The 20,028-nt window shown below is 41.0% G+C and overlaps 1 protein-coding gene across 2 annotated transcripts in view; it reads right to left on the bottom strand.

Annotated features, from left to right (window-relative positions):
• Window positions 1-20,028, bottom strand: part of dnah6 (dynein, axonemal, heavy chain 6) — an 88,375-nt gene that overhangs the window by 42,573 nt on the left and 25,774 nt on the right. For both annotated transcript variants that reach the window (XM_037765283.1, XM_037765284.1), the window contains exons 35-46: window positions 19,300-19,407; window positions 17,443-17,569; window positions 15,360-15,572; window positions 15,054-15,275; window positions 13,801-13,923; window positions 10,014-10,196; window positions 8,544-8,687; window positions 5,850-6,071; window positions 4,828-4,975; window positions 4,398-4,555; window positions 869-1,000; window positions 301-472 (exon numbers count right to left, since the gene is read on the bottom strand). In XM_037765283.1, coding sequence (XP_037621211.1) covers window positions 301-472; window positions 869-1,000; window positions 4,398-4,555; window positions 4,828-4,975; window positions 5,850-6,071; window positions 8,544-8,687; window positions 10,014-10,196; window positions 13,801-13,923; window positions 15,054-15,275; window positions 15,360-15,572; window positions 17,443-17,569; window positions 19,300-19,407 — 1,952 coding nt within the window. The remainder of the gene's footprint in view (window positions 1-300; window positions 473-868; window positions 1,001-4,397; window positions 4,556-4,827; window positions 4,976-5,849; window positions 6,072-8,543; window positions 8,688-10,013; window positions 10,197-13,800; window positions 13,924-15,053; window positions 15,276-15,359; window positions 15,573-17,442; window positions 17,570-19,299; window positions 19,408-20,028) is intronic.

The following is a 20,028-nucleotide window of genomic DNA, read 5'->3' on the forward strand; positions in this document are numbered from 1 at the left end:
ACTCCAAAGTTACGCTAAATTTTGGCGTGGAAGAACTGGCATGGCCATTTTTCAAAGGAGTCCCTTGAACTCTCGCCTCAAGTTATGTGAATGAAAATGAACAGAGTGAAAACGTATTAGATAAAACAGATGTTGACAGACTGCATAATTTGCAGTTGAAAAAGGTAATAAATCGCAAAATATTGCAATATATCTTATCGCAATACTCAGCATATCGCAAAATGTTTAAAATTACAATAGTATCGTATCGTACGGCCTCTGGTGATTCCCACCCCGAGTGTGCGTGTGCTCATGCCTTACCTTGGACGCACTTGGAGAGGTCCCGGAGATTGAAGACATAGTGGGACTTGGCTGGAGTGGGCAGCAGATCTACACTCAAACGGTTGTAAATCTCCACAGCTGCATCCACAATCTGACCGGCGCAGTCCCTCACTGCCTGGGAAAATTCACTGAAGAAACCGCTCAGGATGGCCTGGAGGAAGGTTGGGAGGGAAAATGGATCATAACGAGCATGAAAGACGGAATTAGGTGTGATTAATAGTGGAGTGGGGTGAGATGGAGAAATGAGAGAGAGAGAGAGAGAAAGCGAGAGAACAAGAGTCAGTTATCATAGAGAGAAGTACATGTACATTATACATTCTGGCCACATAATATTGTTCCTGAACCAGTTAAGAACAAAATGAGTTATGATAAGTTAAAGCAGTAATATAATAATAACAGACATGAGGTCTAAGGAAAAGTAACTGTACGCTTATGTACAAGTGTGTGGAAGATCATTGATCTAGGTATGGATTTAAAGCTCATTCTCTCAAATCCTTCTTTGCGTATTGATGTGTGTGTCTGTGTATGTCTATGTGTTTCTCCTCACTTTGAAAATCTGCTTGAGGCTGTGTTCTGAGGGTGTGGGAAGACACAGCATGCTGAAGTGGCGGATGAATCGCGGGGTGACCGGATTGCGCCCCCCTCCTGGAGGAGCACAAGCCGCTGCGATGGTCATATCCTGGAGGTGAGGAGGAAGAGTAGAAAGGAATGAAGGTTTGCCAAAATGCAAAAGAGAGAAAGGGAAAGAAAAGATGAACAACACGTCTCCAATTAGAAGCTTCATCAAATGTCTCCGACTAGAGAACTGAAATGGGACCTGCAGGACTCATCACAAAAGTTATTTTTAAAATTCATTAATCTGTAGATTGATTTCTCATTCAATATAATATAAGAGCCCAAGGTGACATCTTCATGTTGCTTGTTTTGTCCAACAGTCCAAAAGCTAGTCAATTCATAATGACAAACAACTGAAACTTCTCCCATTTGCCAAGTGCGTAGGAGAACTACGGTGGCCGACGCAAAAACGTGACAAAAACGAATGGAGCCTATCTAGAGCCAGTGTTTCGTTTGTCCACTCTAGGCTACTGTAGAAACATGGCGGGAAAACGCGCCCCTGCTCTGCCTCTGATTGGCTACTGGCTTCTAAACCTAAACACTAACGGTAGGTAGCCTAGCTATGATGCTAACCGGAGCTTCGGAGCTGCCGCGGTAGAGGAGAGCAACTCAACCATGGCAGCTCTGAAGGCTGGCTACCCGGTCCGAACACTGGTATGTTTTTTCATCATTAAATCCACTTCTGAGAATGTTTAAGACGAGAAATCAACCGTGTAGATTTTGAATATTGGCAGTAGAGCCATCTGTCAACATGGAAATAAAACCCTCTTGTCTATGAGACGGTCTCTTGAAACAGCATGACTGGCCGGCTCGCTAGCCAGCGATCCCTGCAGGCGCGTCTACGAGATCGGTCTCTAGAGAGCTCCAGCCAGCACAGCTCACAGCGGGTGGCTGGCTGACAATGACCTGTAGGCGCAAGCTCGCCATTGTGCCAGTTTGCGAAGAATCTCAGCTCTGAGTATGGCACTCAATTTTCAATTTCTCGCCTCAAAAATTCTCAGAATTTGATTTAATGCCGAAAAAATATACCGGTGTTCGGACCGGGTAGCCTTCAGAGCTGCCGTTGTTTTAGTCGCTCTCATCTGCAGCTCCGAAGCTCCGGTTGGCCTCATAGCTAGGCTTGCTACCGTTAGCGTTTAGGTTTAGAAGCCAGGAGCCAATCAGAAGCAGAGTAGGGGCGGGTCTTCCCACAAGGCATACTGGGTAAAAGCACCCACGTATGGATCAATCCCTATGTGGATATAAACGGCTTATTCAAAGTTAACAAAACATGATTCTTTTCAGGGTATTATACACTAAAGAATACATACTTATTAAAGTAAAAAAATACTCTATTTGAGCAGGCAGCAGTGGTATGGAACATCAGAGGGAGATACAGAAATGGTCGGAATGGTGGCATGTGCAAGATTGAAAATACAGTTCCTCCTTCTCTAGCTGTCTTGTGTTGCTCTGATTCTGGCTTTTTTCTGTGTTAAACATCCATTTTTTTAACCTGAACTTGATATGTCAGGCTAAAACTAAAAAAGAATTCATTTAAAAAAGTACTTTACAGAGAGGATATATTAGTTGAATGGAACGGGTAAATAGAAAACAATATTAATGAATTAAATAAGTTGGTTGCTTTCATTGTTTCCAGATAAAAATAACACACACTTCCTGCCTGAATATAACCCTTTTCTGATAACTCTGAATGAATATACTTATATATATATATATATATAGTGTATAAGTATATGCTGTTTGCATGTGTATGACCTTGTCGGTCTGTGGTGCAGTGTATTAACACACAATATTCTGAATGTATTGCTTATGTGCAACTCCAACATCACACATACACACAGTCAACTACATTATACTGCAAGACATCACATGCAGCCTAAAGTACAATCAGTCTTGTGAGTGTGTGTGTGTGTGTGTCCCTGTGGTTGTATAGCACAAGTTAAATGCAGGAAACATTGCGGAATACAAATATGGGTCCACTACATTAACACAAACACAGATGCAAACACACACAGGCGCACAAGATGAATGGGTTTCTTATATAAATAGGACTGACTCCATTAAAAGTCAAACTAGAAAAACAAATGAAGTTGATGCCGACTGTGTAAAATCAAAAACTAAAGAGCTACAGCTGCACTTTTTTAACCAATCGATATTAAAAAGGCACTTTGGGGAAATAGCCTTGTTTGCCATCCCAGAGTTAGATGAGAACGTCAATATCATTTTCTTCTCTTTGTGTTAAGCACAGCTCCTTGGTGGTTTAGCCTAGCTTAGCATGAAGACTGGAAACTGGAGGAAACAGCTAGACAGATTCTGCCTTAGGTGCCCTACAACAACTCCAAAACGGTCTTGGTTTGGAGGATGTATCTTCTGTGTTGAACATTAGGGCTGTGTATTGGCAAGAATCTGGCGATACGATATGTATCACGATACAGGGGTAACGATTCAATATATTGTGATATGTTCCCTAAAGACTCCAGTTTGCAGAAATATTGGTTGAGTTGACTAGAGGTTAGGATAACTGACGACTGATTGACTGTAATGCTAATTTCACACTACAAGACTTTCAAAGTAATCAGTTCGCTGTACTGTTCACACAACACAACTTGCTGTCTTGTAATCGGTCTTGAAGTCGTTGTGATTTTCACACTACATGACTGACTGGCAACAGGGGGTCACACACTACAAGATCCTCAATGAGGTCTCCAAACTACGTTTTGTCACGAAAACACAAGAGAAATACACGGTAAATGACGTGATACCATGCACGAGACACATTGCTGATGTTGTTGTTGACACATATTTACAAAATAGCCTTAATAGTTTCCACAGGTTTCCACACTTCTTTTTACTATTTATTCCTCTAGGTGCAACAACAACTTTGCTTCGTGTTGCAAATACAACACATACAGTAAGTTCCTATTGTTACAGGCAACCCCTCCTCCTCCACGTCTCCCCTCAACCCGTGTCTCGCGCTCTCATTGGCTGTAGCTCGTGGCCTGACTCCCCGACAGGTCCAGATATTTAGCATACTAGATATCTGGAATGTGTTTGCGATGCATCGGTGAGCGTTGGCAAGCCTCTCGACGAGCGTATTTGAACAGTTCACATATAGCGCTCGAACACCGATTTGCCTCTAATCTGGGGCTTTTGTCGAGGACCTCCAAAAACTGTCGGGGAGTGGTAAATCAGGGCTAAAGTCGTGTAGTGTGAACAAGGCAAAAGACAACAAACAAACCTAGTTGCCAAAATGTATGAATGTTTAAAAAGCTATATCTAAAACAACTGTTCGAACTGAATACTGAAGGCCAGATTCATATGCATTAAAAGGGACAGCCACATGCTATTGGACAGTATAACAGCCATCTGCTGAACTCCATGCAGCTCCATGTTCATACATAAATCATTACTGTCAAATGCGCCGCTACGATGCAGCTCATCTTATTTGTATACATGTATACCTGGATCTCCTTCCAGAAGAATTTGTTTCTGTCGTAGAAGCCAGAAAAGTCCTGGAACTGACGCAGGAGTTCTATCGGGGGCTGAGAGCCATAAGTGTCCAGTTTAGGCATATTCAGGTCATCCACAAAGACCACCAACTTCTTGTTACCAGGAGCACCTATAGGGAGGGAAAGGGAGAAGGATAAAGAGAGAAGGAGGACAGGTTTAAGAGATGTACAGATTGACAAGAAAGGATGATACTGTATGTTGATGGATTGAAAAAGCAGAATCGTGAAGGACAGCTGTATGTCCAGATATGTGAATGGATGGCTAGAAGAACAGACAAACTGTCTCATTTAAGGACAATAACAAGAAATGCTTCTGGACAGATTTTCTACATTGCGAATGAATGGTTGTGTGATAATGTAACTGCGAGCCAATACTGTATACCCATAATGTTTTTCCTCTTTTTCTCCAGTTTGGACTCAATGATCTCCTGCGTGCTGGCGGAGGAGGTCTGAGCTGAGAAGTTGATGTAGACTGGGAGGTATCCTTCCTTTTCCTGGATGCTGTTCAGAAGGCCCCGGGCCACCACTGACTGTAAGGGACAGACACATATAAATTAGGGCCGTCAAAGTTAACGCTATAATAACGCAACTTGTGATTTTTAGGTTGTATCGGGCTCAGTTTTAAAGCCATTGGTACCAACCATGTCTTGCTAGCTTGTCGCGAAGGAGGCTAAATAACATTCCAAAGTTACGCTATATTTTTGCAATGAAAAACTGGCATGGGCATTTTCAAAGGGGTCCCTTGATGTTATGATTTGATCATATTTTTCATGCTAAATGCAGTACCTGTGAGGGTTTCTGGACAATAATGTCATTTGTTTTGTGTTGTTAATTGGTTTCCAGTAATAAATATATACATACATTTGCATAAAGCAAGCACATTTGCCACCTCCCATGTTGATAAGAGTATTAAATACTTGACAAATCTCCTTTAAGGTACATTTTGAGCAGATAAAAAATGTGTGATTAATTTGCGAGTAACATTCATGTATTATTACGTCACAATGTCTGCTGTATTAGCCATTTGTTTATTACGTGTTTATTTGCATAAGGAGCAAGGAAGGGAGATCCGATCACCAGTGGCCACTCAAGACGCATGTGGAGATTCTAATGTCAAGTGTGAACAGACATACTTAGAGGTTAGAGCTGTCCACTTGTGATCGGATCACTCAGGACACATGTTAATGCCAGGTCTGAACAGGGCCTAATTCATTCAGGGGAAGCTTTTCCAATTTTCGGCCTGCTCTTTGTCACTGTGGCATAGCAGTGCATGCAAATGAACAGCAAAAGACCTTTTTATAAAGTGAGGCACAAAGGTTAATTAACTTCTGTCTATTAGGTCAGTGTACTACTATTTAAAGTGCAGTATGTCACGGTGTTGCTACTGCATCCATGAATCCTTACCTTCCCCACTCCAGTGTTGCCAGTGAAGAGAACAGAACGTCGCACAGATAGCAGTTTCTCCATCAGGTAGCCGTAGCGGACGGTGTCTGTGGTGGGGACCAGCATCTCAAAAAAGGGCTGCTCCCTGTTGTATTTAAATGAAGGGATTATCTTCTCCCATGGCTCCAGACGCTTGTGGTTAAAGTTCACGTATAAAGACCACAGGGTGCCATAATTCGGGAGCTGCATGGCACACATGAACGCACATTAATTTACATGAAAATGCACAAAAAAACAAGGCAAATATAGTGTAATGAATTCTAAAAAAAAAGTATACAAGTGCCTTCAGTAGACTGAATGTTGTTAGCTATAAAACCTCCTCAGAAAGTGGGCATTAAAGAAACTCATTTTACTCTGTTGTTGATTGAAATGTCTCTTATGTGGCACTTTGGAAGTTTCCCTGCGGCATGTGAATTAGTATTTGTCTGCCATGTTTGTTTCCCTGAATCTTGAAGCTGTTACTGATGTGTGTGCGTGTGTGTGTGCAGTATGTTTTCCCTTAAGCTTCACAGCTGGGAGCTGGGCTACACTGGCTTCATCTCATGGTAAACAACACAAAAACAGTCCTGTGATCTAAATAATATTATGATTCCCAAATGCACACAACACCACAGAAACAACAACATCATCAGCTCCTTATGCACTGACCGATGCACAGATGTGGGAGCATGTGGGATGTTCCAGATGATACTCTGCAGCCTTCATGAACCTTTTACTTACATGTTCACTTACATGTTCACTCCACCTTCAGGTAAGTGAGTCATGTCCCTACCCTAGTGTGTTCTGCCTCCGTCAGTAAGGCATTCGCTCAATCATCTGCTACTACTGCCAGCCAGGTCAAACCTCTCTAACAATTAACTTTCCATTTCCTGTTAGGCTGAAGGACTCATAACAGCCCCCGCCTTCCTTCATCTCTAGCAGTGGTTCTCAAGGAGGTAGGGACACGGTCAGTCATTGTGAAGGAGACAGATACGGATGCAGCAGACACAGACTTACTCATATGCTTGGGTCCATTTTCATTTTAAACAATATGCATTTTAACTGTAACTTTCCTAAAATAATAATTAACTGTTGTTTTTCTTCAGATGACATTAATTATATAACTAATAATGTTTTGAGAAGAAATAAGTTAACATTTACCTCTGATGGTTTTTTATAGTTTATTCAATCGGTAGTCCTAGTATGTTAAATAGGTTGGTAGGATGAGGGTTAAACTTTATCAAACCACTTTTTTTTATTGACGTGACTGGGATGAAATGTTTCTAAATGTCTTCTTAATTTGTTGGGTCTCATATTGTCAGCTGCCATAGTTTTTCTTGTATTGCTGCCCCGTTACAGGTGTATGCAGGAGAGAAAACAGTTTCTGAAAGGCTGAACGACAAAAAGTATGGACTGAAGCAGAATATTTCTTTAGATAAAAACATGTAGTGAATTTTGGAAATAATACGATCTCTCTTTTTTAATGAATTTTGAATTTTGGACTGAGGACTGAGGCAATTACAGAGACGCACGGAGCACCACGTCGCTCGCTCTGTGAGTGTTTGAGAGAGAGGAGGGAAGAGAAGGTGGAAGGCAGGCTAATGTTTCTGTAAGTTTAATAATAATTAGAATGTCAACATTATGAATGAAGCTTCGAACTACTCGGTGCAGCCCTACTTCGTCATATTTTGATTATTGTCAGATGAGCATATTGTCTTGTTTGTCTCCGCAGCATCCTCTGTTTTTCATTTTTTCCCTGTCAAATATGTGTCCATTCTGTCAACCTAAAGACTACCTGTCTGAATGAACACCACTGCTACCATGGATGTATAAAGAGCTGATTTGTTTACTGTTCCGCCGTGAAAAAGATTCCCATGTCAAAACATTAATTGCGCATCACATTTTCACAAGAGACGCCACTTCGCAAGTTTTGGGTGTGTAGTCTTTCTAATTACGTATTTTCACAGTCTGATACTTCAACAGTTTTACAACAAACTGCGACTTTCTCGACAAGCAAAATTATCTTTTAAATTGACAACCATCATATATGTGATTCATGGCACAAAAATATGTGCACCTTCTTTACAAATAAAAATGTTCTCCTCCATTCTACAACAACCGATTCATAACTCTGCAAAGTTGGGAAAGTATTGTTGGATAATGATATGCAAAGGCCTCTTATAATCTTGTCACAAAGCACATCATTTTATCTGATTTACCTCTCCAATATGTTACCTGACTAAAATGTACAATGTGGATGCTCTTTCTTAATGTCTTCATTTCACACGAGTGACTGACATCATAATCCTCTTTCAAACGAGATGTGCTCCAGCTAGATATATACATCCTGTGCCAAGAGTACTTTGATGTAATATAATACGAGCTAACCTTCAGGCCTTTTCACATATTTCATGCTAATACCAGCAAAGGCGTTGATAAATGGATTTGACTCTCAGTAACAGTTGAGAGATGAATAAAAAAAATCCTTGAGTGGCAGAAAAGAGTTTTAACAGCAACACTGGACATGTGAGACACACAGTTTTGTCTCTATGCATGTCAGTGTGATATGAACACAATGTGGTGTCTGCAAATATTACAATACTGTACAATACAGTGCCAAAAAGACCCTCCATCCTGTCCACCTATCTCTGTGTGTATCTGTGGGTCTGTGCATACCTTAGCATCGTTGTTGCCTTCAAACTGCTCCCTGATGAAGGTGTCAAGAGCGTCCCAGTGAGCACTGGTCAGGTTTCCGCCTACTGCCCACACGTAGCAGAATATGAAGGTCTGACATAATATACTGTTGAGATGCATGGAATCCTGACACCAACACACACAGACAGACATAAACAAAGAGAAAGAAGCTCAGTCAGTAAGTAATGGCATGAAGCTACATTTACTGTGTGTATTTGTATAACAGGGGTCTTCTACAAGTAGCTACCAGTAGCTTGCCTCCCCTTTCTGAGTGTCTTACTAAAGATTCAAAGACTATGTACATACATTTGATAACACAGAGTCACTTCGTAAACCTGTTTTCATTACTATCCAATTTTTCCAGCTGGTAGCAGTCTGCAAACAGAGAAGGTAAAAGAGCTGAAAACAATGCTTAAAAGACAACAGTCTCTGTTTAACAAACTGACGAAGAAGACCAACGCAGCAACTGAACCTTCGTTTAGTGGCGTACATCCTAACGAAACACAAAAAGCCCTTCACCTATGGCAGGATTATAATAGAAGAATATGACTGTGGTGGCTGAAATGGTATTAAAGGAAGAAACAAGGTTGGGGATCCCTGATCTATAAGGTTAGTGGCGTTAAAGGTCCACTGTGTAGGATCTGGCAGCATCTAGCGGTGAGGTGAAGAGAATGCAACCAACTGAAGCCTCTCCTGTGTGCCAAGCGTGTTGGAGAGCTACGACGGCCGACGGGAAAATGCCTCTCTAGATCCATTTGGAGCAGAGCCAGTGCGTAGAGTGTGTGTGTACATGGGAAGTAAGTAGTGAAGCAAGAGAGAGAGAGAGCGGTGGCAACAGGAGCGAATAATGTTGTCAACTCCGACCCAAGCAGGAAAAGTAAACAGTGTTTGGTTTGCCGTTCTGGGCTACTGTAGAAACATGGCGGTGCAAAATGGCAGACTCCGTGGAGAGGGGACCTGCTCCTAATGTAGATATAAATGGCTCATTCTAAGGTAACGAAAACACAGCAATTCATATTTTCAGGTGATTATACACTAATGAACAACATACTTATTAATATTATATTGCATTTTTGCCAATAGATCCCCCTAAATGCTACACATTGGTCCTTTAGGTGTGGTTTAAGAAGAGGTGCTGCCTTTGTCATCTGACCTTACCCACAATAACAATCTTTTTAATTACGACCTTTTCAAACTTGACAACATAAACATTCTTAATAGGCCCCTTCGTATTTCCTGTTGCAATGTTTGTTAATGCAGCAGCTGACAGGAAGTAAACTTGGGCCCAAAGCTATTGCTCTAGCAACAGAATGGCAATGAAAAGGTCTATAGTGCCGAGTTATTGTGCAAAAATCCTCATTAGCAGCCACACCAACAGACTGGCCACTGTGTGGCACCATAGACAGAACTGAAATAGACTAAAGTGGCAGTTAAGCCTTGTGTTTAATGTACCATTTCAAGGTCTGGCCCTCCTTTGCACAGCAGCAGTGCCTCCAGCAGGGAGCACAGAGTGTTGACTTTACTGATGTCCACCTGTTGAATCGCCTGGGTACAATGCTTCAACACGAACTGAAGACCCTTCTCCACATACTGCTCAAACAGTTCCAGCAGGTATGTTCGCACTGGGTCTGGGAGCTACAGAGACAGCATGGAGTGAAGAGATTGATACAGGAAGAGGAAGGTAAGATTATGCAGTGATCTTTAAAGGTGCAGTGTGTGGGATCTGGCAACATCTAGCAGTGAGGTTGCAGATTGCAATCAACTTAAACTCCTCCCGTGTGCCAAGCGTGGAGGAGAATTACATTGGCCGATGTAGACATAAACCATAGACTGTTTATAAAGATGGACAACGTGTCTGCAATTCTTTCCAATGAACAGAAGTGAAGCCAAAATATCGTGGATATGGGAGCTGTCATCTTGAGATCTTGACGGCATTTGGAGTCAGAGTCTGCGCATTTGTGATCAGGAAGTGGAGCCACAGTCTTGAGGTCACCGGCCTGAACCAATCGCAAAGTGAGCACGGCCGGAGCTTGTCAACGAGAGAGACGCACAGCTCTCAATCATGACGTCTCACCCCCTTTTTATGGTATCAAATAACGAATTAAAACAAAGTGAATGCTTGGCGTGATGAGAACTATCTAATATTTGACATGTATTTTGACTTTTTAGTTTGGCCCATCCGCTGACATGGAAGGGGCGGGATTTATGACCTATACTGTAACCAGCCACCAGGGGGGCAATCAAGATGCTTTGGCTTCACTTTTGGGGAGCTATCATGTCATCCATCTTTATATACAGTCTCTGGTATAAACGGCTCATTCTAAGGTAATAAAAACACATTTCATATTTTCAGATGATACACTAAAAAAATAATATTATATTCCATTTCTGCCAATAGATCCCCCTACATGTTACACATTGTTCCTTTAAGATATGTTTATCTACATGATCACTGAGGCAACTTGGTTAGTTTAACTATATAGTTGTATAGTTCGCGATTTTGGGAAAATGTTTATTCTTGCCAAGATTTAGATGAGAAGGTCGATACCACGCTCATATCTGTCTGTTAAATACAAAGCTGCAGCCAGGAGACAGTTATATGATCTTAGCATAAAAGACTGGAAGCAGGGGGAGGGAGGCATATCTAGCCTGGCTCTGTGCAAAGGTAAAAAAAAAATCCAACTTCCAGCATCTCTTAGAGGAACTTACTCCCTTACCTTCGAACAGAGCAAGGCTAGCTTTTTTCAGTCTTTATGCTAAGTTAAGCAAAATGTTTGGCTGTAGCTTCATTTTTAAGGGCCAGACTTGAGAGTGGTATTGATCTTCTCATCTAACTCTGAGCAAGAAAGGGGATACGCTTATTTCCCAAAATGTTAAACTATTCCTTGCACAGGTACTGTATACAAGCTGCTAATTTGAAGGAGAGTGTTCGACAAAGAAAACAGATAATTGGAATAAGTATGGGCAATGCTCTCCCTGTCCCCAAGAGACACAGAGAAACAGACTCCCTCAGTTGGAATAGCTAAGTGGAAATCAATACAAAGCGAATTAAAAACTCTAATAAACTCTAACTCTGACAAATCCACGAATTTGTTGAAGGTGTAATCAAAGTTATCCCATACAAAGCACAATGTAAAAACACTTAAAGTCCCTGTGAAATGAAAAACACACCAGTTTTAATCCTGTGTTCCTGTGTTAATTGTTCATTTATCTCCTGTATGCCAAATATATGTCAATTTTTACATCAAATCCCTGTCTTTTCTCTACTGTAAAACTGTTTCAAATGTTTGATGGCTCATCCTGCACTGAGGGGTGTTTACAAAAAATCTTAGTAGCTAACAGAACAATATGTAGATAGGAAGAGATGTGTGTTTGGATATCAGTGGGCAAAAACAGTGTTTTCATTTCCAAAACAACGTGGCCGAATTCATTCAAGGGAAACTTTGCCGATTTGCAACCGACTCTGTATCACTGCAGCACGGGCAGTACATGCAGATGAACGTCCGGCGGATGACAAGAAACGACTGGCGGAGTTTTGCCAGCAGGTGAGCGGGGAGCTCAGGCGATAGCCGCATGCAGGAAGGCCGGGCGCTGTTCATCTGCTTGTACTGCCCGCGCCGTGGTGATACGGAGCCAGTTGAAAATTTCCCATTCATCTCTTCCTCGTCCTCCTCCTCCTGATCTAAGAACATGTGAGAGACGTGTGTGTGGAGCCAACAGCCCTCTGCTCTGTAGCTCCATATCAAGCTAAACTCTAAGCCCGCCCACTTTTTAGCAGTCCAATCAAATGCTATGGATTTGATTTAAATCCCTCTTCTAACTGTATACTGCTCAAATATTCCGTTTCACTGTGAAATACATCTAAGAAAGTCCGTTCCCCCAAAAATGTTGCTTGTTAAAGAACTGGTTGAAGTTTCTTAAAGCTGAGGTAAGCAGATTTGAGCAAATATGATTCAAAAAAGTTATTTTTATAAAACGATCACTATATCCTGTCAGTAGAGACAGGTAATCTGAAAAAAAATCATGTGCCTCTGTGTCCTCCAGTGCTCCTAATGACATCTGCAAAATTTCATAGACTGGAGGAAAACAACCAATCAAAGCCGAGCTGGAGCCTTTCCGTCTCTGAGCAGCTGAAAAATTCCTCGCAAACTCTGATCAAACGGTCCAACTAGGCAGCGCTGATCAAATATGAATCAATATTCTGTTACTTAAATGCCTATTTCTCCCATCAAATGTTTTCAGAAACATGTTTAAGTGTACTGTTTACCGCCCACCATGAAAGTTGAAATGAGATGAGATTCATGAAATAGAAAGTTTGCTCCGACTGGTGGGCGGTGCTTGGTATTTCCTCAACTGATCTCAACATGGCGGCCAGGTCACAAACTTTCTCATTTTACAGCTAAACAGTACACTACAAGATGTTACTGAAAACATTTTACACGAGAAATAGGCATCACAGTAACAGAATATTGATTCATATTTGAACAGCGCTGCCTAATTTTACCGTTTGATCGGAGTTTGCGACTGATTAACGGCTGCCTCCGTTGAATGAACAGCCAATAAGTTGCCAAAACAGCCAAAAAAGCTCCCTCTCTCTGAAATGACCTGTGATTGGCCAAAGTCTCCCGTCACAGGCTAGATTTTTTTAAAGCCTGAAAACAGAGCCATGAGGAGATGCAGAAGTCTAGTTTTCTCTCAGAACACTTGAATTAGAATATGCTGAAGGGTCATTATGGAATTTTTGCCCAATAATGCCAAAAATATTCTGCCTACTACCGCTTTAATGGAGAAGTTTTTCAGATAAATGTGGAGAGAAAACAGGACAAGGCATGGACAAGAAAGACAACACAAGCAACAAACAAATGACAGATAAAGACCCTGTCAACAAACAAAAGAGTCTCAGTCAATTAGAAAGTGGGGGAGAGAGTGTTAAAAGTTGACGGGAGAGATGACCCACTGTCACTGCGGTGTTGAGTCACCCTAAAAGGCTCAGGGCTAAATGTTGCAAGCTATAAACTTTGATGTGATGTGCTGTCATTAACGTTTATGCTGAAGCTTAAAGGTTGTCTGCCTGTGATGCCTGAAAAGACACATTACCATTCATGTACCAGTGCACAAAACAGAGAATACATAATTAGATTAGATTACAATGAGCATGCTTTTAGACACTTTCAAAAGGGATTTTGCAATTTTAAATGACTTATGAGCAGAATTAGAAGAGTGATAGAATATGTATAACCTTGTCTCCTAGACCACTGATCCATGTCTGGACATAGGGCATCCACTTGAGCTCATTTGGGTCAATATACACCATCCCACATCGACTGACAGTGGCTGGAGATGCTACAGCCAAGTCCTGGACCTGAAAAACAGGAGATCAAAAAGCTAGGAGTACAAACTACTGTGGAACAATGTAAGCACAAGCTTTAGCCATTTACCCTTGGACCCGTCTTCAACACTATGAGTTTAACTCTCTGAGACCCACAATACACCCATTTTTGTCTTTGTTAGGGTGGGGCAGAGGGTTTTTAGGGGGAGATAGCAGGTCAGCAGAAGATGTCACATAGAAGTGGTGTACATCATCTGAAAGCTGGGAACCTGAAGATTAATTTCAGATGCAGCTCAGCTAATGCTCTATTATGTCTCATAAATTGTTGAAGCAGTTTTGGGGTTGAAACCATTTGTTACCCAGATTTGGTGCTAAATGTGAAAAAATGTTGACATTCAAGAATTTATAAAAAATTTAAAGATTTAATTAAAATAATTAAAAAGCCATGCTGTGGTTTGGTATTTGATATAAAACTTTTGACATTTGGAGTTTTCTTATTGTCAATATACCTAGGCAAGACATCCATCCTCTGAATGCCTCTGAAGGTCTCTAGTTTGTAAAGTTTCATGAGGTTGTGATTATCCTAGAGGTCACCATAGGTCATTTTACACAGTGACCTCAAATTTCTAAAATTGGTCTCACTACAATGAAATGTTTACTATGGGGACTAACATCATCACACATGAACACAACTGGGCTCATTGGATCCACAAGAGTTTTAGCTTTACAGTCATATCCAATCTATCACACCATTTTTAGAATAACACATTTACTGCATTCATAATACTGCATGGTTTTTGACCCCAAAAAAGGGGAGACTCGTGAGTATCCATAGAACCCATTTTCATTCACATATCTTGAGGTCAGAGGTCAAGGGACCCCTTTGAAAATCACTATGCTAGTTTTTCCTTGCAAAATGTAGCCTAAATTTGGAGCGTTATTTAGCCTCCTTCCTGACAAGCTAGCATGACATGGTTGTTATCAATTGATTGGATTTGGTTTTCTAGTCTTATATGATTTCTGTACCTTTACTCTAAAACTGAGCCTGCTACTGCTTCTGAAAGACAGCAATTTTGGTTCGGAATTGTGAGTCTCAGGGGGTTAAAACTGCTTATTGACTAGACAAAACATGAAACTGTACTTTCACAATGCTCAGCTCTAACCTCAAACACCATATGTATGGAATTAGTAAGTTTGATTCGCTCGCTGTTAGCCAGACAGAGCATCTTGTTGTCATCCAACACCGTGTTCATGTTCTCAATCCACAGGGCGTCAACTGGCCCGTCGCAGACCACCCACTTGTGGTCGTCAGTGGTGTCGCTGACCGCATCACGGACGCTCAGCGCCATCAGTCCGTCACGCCACTCTAGTGTTAATGTGTTAACCTGAGGGGTAGAGGAAAGTAATGAATGAATATAGGGAGAGAGATGAAGAAGCTGCTGTGCAATTTCTTCTCCTGCCTACTGTACCTCTCCATAGAGCTCGCCCATTGTGACTGATTTTGGGTTGAGAACATAGATCTTGACATGTTGATAGAAGGGGTTGTTAGCCGCGTGGCCTGTGAGATGGAGGGTCTCCAGTGTGTCTGCCAGGATGGTGTAGACAGTGGTCTTACCTCCACCAGTAGGCCCTACCAGCATGACACCATGACGCACTAACATGGTCTCATACAGCTGGATCACCTGGTCGTATAAAAAGAAGTGCAAAGGAGAGGAATGAGGGCACGTTTTGAGGATGGAACAAACTAATACTATATCAAAGTGAAACAGACACAAAGCATGGGAATTCTATTCACCTGCATTATATTGTCGTGCCTGCAATAATCTCAGACATAGATATCTCAAAACCTAAGCACGTAAATCTAAAGCTTCAGTTATACTTTCCGAAAGGACGGCCGCACCGACATGTGCTGACGTGGAATTGTGACAAGAAAGCGTTTTAATCTTGTATACTGTGTGTGGATTTCTCGTTGCGGCAAACAGACATTTTCAAAGCTCCTCAAAGTTCTCAATTTTCTCCGCCCATCCACGTCCGCGTAGTTAGAAAAATTTGGATGTGTGCCGACAGGCGAAAACCTGCCGCACGGAACTGCCGCGAAGGGCCGTATCTGATGGTGTGATGGCAATTTGGCCGTGCGGACACTTGCAACCCTCGCGGATGCAGCAAGCATAACATGTCTGCATGGCTACATACCAAAAACACATAAAACAAATAGGCATTTTGGGTAAATCAACCTTTTAAAAGATAAGGTTGGAAATACTCTATCGTTTTTATTATTGTTAAAGGTGCTAAATTTGATATCCAGAGCATTAATATAGCAGCAAACAACTATTTGCTATGTAAAGATATAGAGTAATGTCTACCTAAACAGAGAATTAAGTCATTCTCCCTCTGTGTGTGTTGTAATCAGAGCTTCTCTGTGCTTTGTTGACATTGCCGGGCCGGCCGGCCGGCCGTGCTTTTAGGGCATGTCCGTGCATGTGAGCGTGCCCCACTGGCTAGCTCACGGCCGCCGCTCTTAACTGCTCTCATACAGTGGTTACAGCTGATAACGCTGTCCCAACTGACAGCATTGTCACAGAAGAGTAGCACCCACCCTCCGGTTCCCCCCCAGGTTAACACTGTTAGCTCTGTCAGCACTTTCACTGTTGTTTTGCATTGTTAGCACTATTAGCGCTGTTAGCTGTGAGCCACCAGTTTGCTGTCACCATGTTGAGAGCAGTTGAGAGGCAGCAGAAATGCTCCCAATCCCGTATTTAGCACCTTTAACAAATCTAATGAATATGCAAAGATAATTAATTGATCCTATTAACAGCTTTTGCCTGTGTGGCCAAAGCTTGATATATCTTATTGCCATAGACCTCCACTGTCCAATAACTACAATAAAACATAAATTACATGGCAAATATACATGGTAAGTGGCAGCTCTTTACAATTTACCTATCGATCCATTTACACACATGCTCACACCAATGGCGCAGGTTACCATGCACTGTCCTAATCATTACGAGCAATTGGGGCTCATTGTCTTGCTCTCCTCCTGTGTACTTTGACATGTACACAGGAGGAGCTGACAATCGAACCGCTTTTCTTGTCATTATGATGACATTAGGCACCATAGATATTTTGAGTTAATCTCACATACACTGCCCTGGTGCTCTAAATACTCACTAGCACACCACGTGTTATTTATCCATAGCTGAAAATAGTCATCCACCAGTGCACAACTAACTATATTAACTCTAGTCTACAGTGTCCGGATGTTTTAGTTTTTCTTTATTTTTATATATTTGTGACTTGTTTAAAAGATTTACATTATCAGTTGGAGCGAATGGGCTTAGGTATGAGTGCCACAGACAGTACTGAGGGAGGAACTAACACTGTTGTTTTTGTCTTTTCATGGGATTTGTTGATGGTAAGAAAGATAAAGAACAATACCAGCTCCATCTTTGAAAATGTATATATTATATGCAAAGTGTTCTACAGAGCTAAAGATATTCATAAGGAAATAAAAATGAATAAATAAGGAACATCACTTTTCCCCCCTTGTACCTTCTTGGTCATGCTAGCCAGTGGCTGTAGGTTTCGCTTCACCAGAGACTCCAGGATGGTGGTGTGTAGCACACCGTAGTCATGATCGGGAATACTCACACCAGGGAAGAGGTCAGAGAGGATACCACTGGAGGGGGGTTGGCATAATACACACATATAGTAAACATACATACATGTAATAGAAAATAATTGGTTTCACATGTAACAACATGAAAAACAACACACCTTTTTCTTATTGAAACTTATGTTATTTGTTTAGGCGGTAGGGCTGTCAAAAATTGGGCAAAACTGTCGTTTGAGAATTTGTTAGAAAAAAAACAGGCAGGATCCAACTATTTGAATATCTATTTTTGTGGATTATATTTGCGCACCGTACCCTGACTCTCCGTGAGCGATGCAGCACCCTCACAACAGCACGGCTGAACTTTTGTCAGATGCCCTGTTTCTATTTATTCCTGTCGTTCGCTTTGAAATTGCTGCAACGGACGACGAACGGCTGATTCGTGAAATTGAAATGAGGAGTTGTCTATACGATACCTCCACATTTCACTATAAAAACCTTAATAAGGTGGCAGCTGGCTGGAGGGAGAAAGTTTCCTACTTGCTCTAGGCTATAATGTTTTCATCGTCATTTCCAGTAAATATTGCAATACAAAATATGTTTTCTGTTTAAAAAGAACAAATGTCAGAAGACAGCAAGTATTACTCACCCATCTTTTAAAGTTGCAGTCTTTAACTTGAAGCAAATATGATAAAAAGTTATTTTTATAAAACTGTCACTTTAACCTGACAGTAGAGCATGAGACAGATAATGTGTGAAAAAATAATGTTCCTCTGCCTCCTTCTAACGGCATTTGCAAGATTTCACAGCACCCCAACAAAAACAACCAATCAGAGCTGAGAAGTCTCTGGGCAGCTGTCAATCACTGCTTGTGAAAGTCGCGCACTCCGATCAAACAATATTCTGTCTCTGTAATGCCTATTTCTCGCCTCAAATGTTTTCAGAAACATATTTTTGTGTACTGTTTATCCATGTTGAAAACAGTCGAGCCAAAACCAAGCACCGCCCACCGGCCGGATAATAATAACTTTTTATTATATATGCACAAAGTTACTGACTGCAGCTTTAAGTGGTTATGTCTCCTGTGATCTCAGCACACAGCTGATAAGTACATAGTTTGTTTAGATGATGTATGTGACGCTTGCTGTTATCAGAATCAGAAATATCTTATTGATCCCTGGGGGGGGAGATTGGGACGTTACAGTTGCTCTTATATAAACATAAAGACATGTAAGAAAATAGAAATAAAGGAGTATTTAATATGTAAATTATGTACATAATGCTACAATATATTACAAAATATATGTAGAGAAATATGAGTAAATAATAAAAATAAGAAATGAGAATATAAAAAATATGCACAAATATGACATACTGTATAACCACAGTGCAAATAAGTAAATACAAAATGCTGAGAAGTGGGATCTATTAAGTGTGTCAAATATAAATGCAAGAATGGTATAAATAAGAATTAAATAATAATATTTCTTGAAATGAAATGTCTGCGGCAGCGTTCTCTGTCATCATTACGGTTGTTGAATTATTCCTCGTTCAGCTTGACCTCACATTACATTTCATTTTCAATCAATTAAAGTGATTTTGTGCGACTCCCGTCATGTGGAGCATTCGGTGTGCGTGAGGCCGACAGCCGGTGTATATACAGATTTATAATATTCGTTGGCAGCCCTAGTAGGCAGTTTAATATGATAATGTCCTGTCGTTATTTTTCAGTATGTGTGCATTTGGAGCCCCAGAAGTAAGATGTGCTTCCTTACAAAAATGTCTGATAGGCTTACCCAAACAGCACAGCGTCGTCAGTGAGAAACTTTGGCAGGTTGGAATCCCTCAGGGCTCTGATAAGAACCACATCCTCACTGAGGTTGGGGTTTTCTCTCTTTAGAGACCTAGAAACACACACACACACACACACACACACACACACACACACACATCATTACATTCAATTATATGCATTTCATGTAACCATTTTTTACTGTATACATCAACTGACAGATGTTGTTGCCTGTTCGGCTGCAGTTTGCCTTGTTATGATTTTTAGCATATGTTTAATGCTAAATGCAGTACCTGTGAGGGTTTCTGGACAATATTTGTCATTGTTCTGTGTTGTTAATTGATTTCCAATAATAAATATATACAGTACATACGTTTGCATAACGCAAGCATATTTGCCCACTCCCATGAATACAAGGGTATTAAATACTTGGCAAATCTCCCTTTAAGGTACAATTTGAACAGATAAAAAAATGCGTGATTAATTTGTGATGAATTTGCGATTAATCTATTTTAAACTATTTTATTCGATTGACAGCCCTAGTCCCTACATCTTGGTCAGACTGCAGAACAATTCTCAGTTAACATGTTCACTACAAACTACATCGATTAACTAGTCAGTTTCATAAAAAAAAATGCTTTAACTTATCAGAGAAAATAACACTTTTCATTCAACATTACTACAAAAGTGACAACACTCACATCCATTTAAATAAATATCAATAATATGGGAA

This window comes from Sebastes umbrosus, chromosome 3 (genome assembly GCF_015220745.1).
Source record: "Sebastes umbrosus isolate fSebUmb1 chromosome 3, fSebUmb1.pri, whole genome shotgun sequence".
Lineage (NCBI taxonomy): Eukaryota > Metazoa > Chordata > Actinopteri > Perciformes > Sebastidae > Sebastes > Sebastes umbrosus.